We start from the raw sequence: 6,752 nt of genomic DNA, 5'->3' as shown, positions 1-6,752 counted from the left end.
TTTGTATCAAACTGTGTCCCGTGTTTGTATCAAACTGTGTCCCGTGTTTGTATCAAACTGTGTCCCGTGTTTGTATCAAACTGTCCCATGTTTGTATCAAACTGTTTCCCATGTTTGTATCAAACTGTGTCCCATGTTTGTATCAAACTGTGTCCCATGTTTGTATCAAACTGTGTCCCATGTTTGTATCAAACTGTGTCCTATGTTTGGATCAAACTGTGCCCTACGTTTGGATCAAAATGTATCTAACATTTGGACAAAACTTGACAGAATCCAATGTCTGCAAACCTCAATAAATCAAAGCAACATTTTAATACAGATTTTGCCACAGTTCCCTCACAACAATGTTAGAGACTGATAGTCATTTAGAAAACGTCTACTGAGGCTTATGCTGATAAAGGAGGCTCTACAAGCTACTGGACTTTGTTTTTTTTGCGCAGCTTTTCTCATTTGTGTCTAATGAATATTAGGACAGTGGAGTTGGTTGTGTTTCTGTATGCTCTAGGTAAGATTTAAGTGATTGTTGACTCCAGTAAAATCTGTTTTTTTTATATGCATGTTTTTCCCCCATGATTGTAAGTCCTGGCAGTTTTCCAAAGAATCGTTCATCACCCGGTTTCACATTTAATGTTTGTGTTTGCAGGTGAAAAATGGCGAGGAGTACACGTGGGTGGACGAGGACGTGTGGAGGATGGAGCTGTATCTGTCCGTGGGCATCATGGCCCTCGGGCTGCTGTCCCTGCTGGCCGTTACCTCGCTGCCTTCAGTGGCCAGCACCATCAACTGGAGGGAGTTCAGCTTCATACAGGTAAACGCTCACTGTGTGGTTCTGCTTACCCAACAGAATGACGAGGATAAACGTGGTGGACAGGTGTCCTGCTGATGTCCTCTCAGAGACATGTTATGTCTCTTACACGTCCACATGTTTCCCCTCCTGCAGCTGGCCCAGATTCACGGCTGAACTTGTGCTGTGATTCAGAGCACACTAGCTTCCTCCTCTTTTACTCACCCTCTCCTCCCTCCCTCCATCATGGCCTCGGGTCTTCCAGGACTTACAGTCTGCTTTTCTTTCTTTCTTTCTTTTTTTTCCACTTTCATCTCTCCGTAATCCATTGGCCGTCAGATTAGTCATGTGCCGACAGCAGGGAGAGGAGAAGCAAGTTTCTGCTTGGTGGCCAGAGCTGCAGGATGGTGTGTTAATGCCTATTGTGTGCCTCAGTGAATGTGTTGCTGTAGTTTTTATTTATTTATTTATTTATTTATTTATTTGTAAAAACATTTACTTCTTAACCTATGGACCCATGAGCAGCTAAATTCCTTCTTTGGAATCTGTTCACTTCTACACAGCTACCTTTAGCTAACACAAAAATGACCACAGCTCAGATAATTTTACACGTTGAGCTAAAACTGGTGGGATTTGTTTCTTGTCTAGAGGCTGATTTGATGCAATGATTTTACTTTTATTGCACACTGTTCAGATTTAATAAAAGTATGATGTAATGAAAATTTGATGCAATAATAGCCGAGAGTCCTTCGGCAGCTGGTGAATGCAGAGAAATTAAATATGAGGGAGTTATTAACCCAAACTGATAAGCCTTCATAAATAAAACGTCTTGTATTCTTTAAAACTTTTTAAAAATTTGGCTGTTTTTCTTGGTTGTAAAATATATAATGTAATGTTTGGCATCCATGTGAAGTTTGGGTATATTCCTTTTTTTAAAATATAGGACTGGAACTGAGTTTTTAAACCAGCACTAAACAAAACTCATTTTTTTGCCAGGTGACAAATCTAATTTGTTGTGAGCCAATTTGCCAGAACAGAACTTAAAAACATTTTAGACATTTTTATTTAGGTTTGCTTTGAAAACATCAAGATTTCTATTTGCCAAGTGAGAGGCAGAGCTTTGCACAAACCTAAGTATCCAAATGGAGATGGAAAATTTGAAAATAACTATAATATTGAAGGAAATTTTGTAACTGATTAATTGAATGTTAGATGCAGTGTTGTATTTTATACTTTCTGATCATTGCAAGTAAGGTTAAAGCAGACAAAGAGTTGGTGTGTGTCTTATCTTGTGTTCGTTCTTTTAGCCTAAACAAAAATGAGTTCTGTTCTACGTCTGACGTAAAAGGTAATACCTCCAAGTGTGTAASCAGGAAGAAAGATACATTATAAGGTCAATTCATGATTATAGTAGAGAGAGGTTGTCAGTGTGCTGCAGAGTCTCTGTTTAGAGCAGGACTGAGTGCTGTATTGTGAACCTGACTGGAGTCAGAAGATTGAGAATAAAGTTTTTAAGAAGAAATCCAGTGGATTCCTGTATTATTCAGACGTATTTTGAACAACGCACTTTTTTCCCACAATAATAATAATATTGGACATTTCCACATTGTGACTCATTTGATGATAGTAACTAAACTTGATAACATTTGTGTGATTTTTGTCTCATGTTTTCTTTATAAAAAACATGGATTTGTTGCTTGTCAAAGTGAAAAAGCTGTTTTTTTTTCCCCAAAAAAGGGTCGAAGCTTCACACAAACATAAGTAGCCAGTTGGAGATGGAAAATATGAAAATAATAACTCAATATTGGATGTTGCCTTGTTGTGACTTATTTTGCCAGAACTAAACTTGAAAACAGTTTACAGGAGTTTTATCTCATGTTTTTTTAACAGACTTTGAGATATTTTGCTGCGTGTCGAACTGGAGGGTCTGTTTTCACCCAAAAAGGGGCGGGGCTTCTCACTGGGAAAAGTACCTGGATGAAGATGGAAAATTTGAACATAGTATTAACTAATAATTGATAATCTCCTCATTGTGATTAATTTTGATTCAGATTTATTTTACATTTTTGTGTCGACACAGTCAGCACTTACTTCATTTCATCATTTATCAGATGGAATAAAGGTTTCGAATGGCAGCGATGTTTGTGCTCCTGCGTTTTGACTTGCCCAGTGGATCAACATGGAAATGTGTAGCTCACATGTGACCCTAGTTTCTACGTGGAAAATCTTTCAAAATAAAAGTATGGAGGCAGAATGAATGAGGTTAAGCTGTGGCTGGTGGTAATGTTGAAAAGAACACCCCGGTTAGTAAAGCGCTGCTGTAAAGGTTGAAAATTTGAGTTGGAGGCAGATAAAGACGAAGCGAATCATCATGAGCTTCAGTTCTGACCAGTACTGTTCAGAACCTGAAGGTGCTTTGATGAGACGTCATGATGTTTCACTCTGAGTGAGTCTGGTTTCCACCTCTGGCCCTCCTCCCGAGACAACCTTGGGAAGTTTTTGTTGATTTGTGGCCCCTGAAGGAGGATTAGTGGCACTCTGAGAGGAAACACCAGCAGGGTTTCTTCAGGTCCTGAGTTCTGGGTCAGTGGTTTTCCCCTCGTGTGTCTTGTAAGTCACATATATTCAGAGGGAAGGTCTCTGGTGAGCTAACGTTTATTTCATTATGCCTGTTTTGCAGTCTTCGCTCGGTTACTGCGCCCTGATAATGGCCACCACCCACACCCTCCTCTACGGCTGGAACCGTGCCTTCGATCCATCCCAGTACCGCTTCTACCTGCCCCCCACCTTCATCCTGGTTCTGATCCTTCCCATGTCGGTCCTGCTGGGCCGCCTGGCCCTCTTCCTGCCCTGCGTGGCCGGGCRCCTCAGGAGGATCCGCCGCGGCTGGGAGACGAGCCGGCAGGTTCGCTTCACTCTGCCGGCCAACGACCGCTTCGGTGGGATGGAGGACGTCAGCAACGTGTGAGGACCGCCGCTACGAGCCGCCGAACACGAGGTGACTATCAACAYGGAGGATCAAATATTTATTCTCCTCTGGAACCTGATGGGGACTCGTCGAGGTTTCATTCTTCAACAAATTAKCTGAGAGATGTTGGGCTAGCAGAGAAAACACTTCACACTGTCACAAATGACCGTTTCATTTTTATTTATTGTTCCTCTAAAACAGATGCCTCCTGGTCCTAGTCCTAGTCCTAGTCCTGGTCCTCCTGCAGGTTTCAGAGGATTCTCAAAGAAACAAGTACTTGAAGGATGGCAGTCCTCCAGGACCAGACACTGCTGGTCTAACTGGTCTAAGTGAAGCTTTAACCCAAAACAGAAGAACACTTTTTGTTTATATTTAACACATCTTTGTCAAAGAAAGAATCCGATCAGCTGGTTCAGCCAAACTAAAAAACTTAAATATTGCTGAAGAGTTCTTTTTCTCTGTGTTAGCAAAATACCTCATGAGCCACTGGAAGAATTCTAATAAAACCCCTGAAGTAGCCGTTGAGCAAACAGCTGGAGTCAGTATTCAAAATGGCCGCTGACATTAATTGACAACAGAAAAGCCAAACACATGAAACTCATGTCTTTCTTTATGTGACTTTTCAGGTATTTAAGATATTTGAACTCACAGCACTTAAAAGTCGACGCATCATTTTCTTTACAGTTTTAATATAAATTTGTACGGTGGAAACGAGAGAAAATGTTTTATTTTAAAACTTCCTGTTCCTTTTRTTTCCCCTCATCTTTGTTGCCAAACTGTTCAAAAGCTTTAAAAACATCGTTTTTGACAAACGGTCAAAGTTAAAGTTGCCAAAAACAAGCTGTTCAAAAATATAATTTTATAAACACAGTCAAAGTTTTGGTTTGAACTTCCATTGAGGTGCTTTAAATGGACTTATTAAATAATATCTTACCTGTTGAAGGTAGCTATTTCGATGACCTCAGTTTGAAGAAACTGTTTAATTTGGACTAAATCGATGAGCTAACGTCTAGTCTGAGCAACACCTGGACTAATAAAGAGGATTCATGTCGTCTTTAAGCTCTCATTTCATAACTTTGTAGTGATTAATTCTGTTTTTAACACATTTACAGCTTCGTTTATCTTCAACAGGTGTTTAACAAGAAATGTGATAAATGATGAACGGCTAAATGTTTATAAACTGCTGTTCACGTGAAGCCGTTACAAGTTTTTGGTGTTTAAGTTTAGAATCGACATGAATTCTCTGTCCGCTCTCAGACTAGCCTTTAGCTCATCGCTCCAGTCAGAAATAAACTATTTCTTCAGACCGAGTTTGCTCAAACTGACATCTGCAACAGGTAAGATACTGATGAAGGATCTGAACAATTGTTTCTTTTTCTATTAATGAGATTATGAGAAAAATTGTCTCTAAAGTTAATATTTCACCTTTAATATCCTCAGCTCTGCAGAGTTGAAACATTTAGTGAAATATAAACTTGAGCTGCTTAAAAACAAGAATCAAAACAACTTTAGTCACAGAATCAAATTCATCAAATATCATCTTTATACAAATAAACTTCATGTCTTACATCATGAATCGTTTTATGGCCAGCTTATTTTATTTGAAAGGTTTTCTGTTAAAGTAGAGAAGAGCTTGAAACTGTATTAAATACAAAAAAAAAAATTCTGTTTTATTTAGTCAGTTTAATATAATTTAAAACAAAAATAGATTTTGTGTAAAGAATATGTTTATCCTCCTAAAATAATAATAGTTTTATATTAAATGAAGGTAAATCTTGTTTTTCATAAAAAATCATCATCTGAGAAACTACATAAATCCATCCATCTTTTTCCTCCTAAAACAAGAGTTAAAATAAATCAAGTAAATAAAAAACCTGAAAGCTGTTCAACTACAAACAGTTTTACTCATTATTTATTATAAAACCTCTTCATGTTGTGTCATTTAGTCAAGCTCAACTGCTGATCATTTAAATAACCTACTACTGACCTGTAAAAATCCACCTCACTGGCTCCATAAGCCTCATTTTTATGAAGAAGTCTTTGTTGTTGTTTAGTTTCTCAGCATTCGTCTTTAATAATTTTCATGTATCTTTTTTTTTTTGTAAATCTTGTTTAAGTCAAAAATAGTTTTGTCGAAAAAAATCGAAGAATGTAAAGTTTTTTACTGCAAAGAAAAAGAATAAAATATGTTTTCGACAAAAATCAAAACTACGAGTTTTATTTTATTCATGATCCTGTGAATCATGAAGTCTCTGTGCTGTCATTTACATGTTAGGATAAAACTGAAGAGTGAATGTAATCCTCTAAAACAAGCAGCAGCGTTAAATAAGTGAACGAGACCATCTGGTGGTGAGATTCTGTTACTGAGTCTGAACTAGAAGTTTATACAGTTTGTTCAAGTGACACGTTTTAAAGTTAACAACCAGAATGTTTCCGAAAACATTTTAAAGGATCAACTCTGAATTTTCTTAATCTACAGAAAAAACTTTGGACCACACTTTAACAATCTGAGCTGAAGTTCTGATGTGTTCATGACTAAAGACAACAAGGATTATAAAACATGTTGCAGGGCAGCACGGTGGAGCAGCGGTTAGTGTCACCCCTATTCTGGGTGGAGTTTACAAGTTCTCTTTGTCCACAGGTCTGTGTCTCTGTGGTAGACAGAGACCTGTCTGTGTCCTTACAGGTGTTTTTGCACTAACTCTTCTGGTCCAGGTCCAGCCTGATTTCTGTAAGCTTGTGAGCTGTRGTTCTAATCAGGCCAGCTGATGTAACTGCTGCTCACTGATTGGTTCACTTCTTTTACCTGTAATCTAAAGAGTTTAAATCACACAACAACAAGCTAACATTAGCTACCATTAGCTTCCCGTTCATCATACTTTTCTCTAGTCTTTAGTGTCATGCTGCTGGATGGTCCGTTTTTTTTTTAAATAATTTTTTATTATTTTTTTTCTGCACTTTTGTTTTAAAACCACAGTTTTGTTTGGGACTGTCTAATGC

General features: G+C 38.2%; 1 protein-coding gene across 1 annotated transcript in view; it reads left to right on the top strand.

Annotated features, from left to right (window-relative positions):
• steap3 (STEAP family member 3, metalloreductase) overlaps positions 1-4,628 on the top strand; it is an 11,783-nt gene extending 7,155 nt beyond the window's left edge. Inside the window, exons 5-7 of the mRNA XM_014010657.1 lie at positions 644-808; positions 3,465-3,782; positions 3,954-4,628. Coding sequence (XP_013866111.1) covers positions 644-808; positions 3,465-3,752 — 453 coding nt within the window. The 3' untranslated portion in view covers positions 3,753-3,782; positions 3,954-4,628. The remainder of the gene's footprint in view (positions 1-643; positions 809-3,464; positions 3,783-3,953) is intronic.
• Positions 4,629-6,752: the final 2,124 nt, after the last annotated feature.

Source organism: Austrofundulus limnaeus, unplaced genomic scaffold, assembly GCF_001266775.1.
Source record: "Austrofundulus limnaeus strain Quisiro unplaced genomic scaffold, Austrofundulus_limnaeus-1.0 Scaffold72, whole genome shotgun sequence".
Classification (NCBI taxonomy): Eukaryota; Metazoa; Chordata; class Actinopteri; order Cyprinodontiformes; family Rivulidae; genus Austrofundulus; species Austrofundulus limnaeus.
Note: the sequence above shows the minus strand (reverse complement) of the source record. Positions and strands in the feature narration are given on the sequence as shown.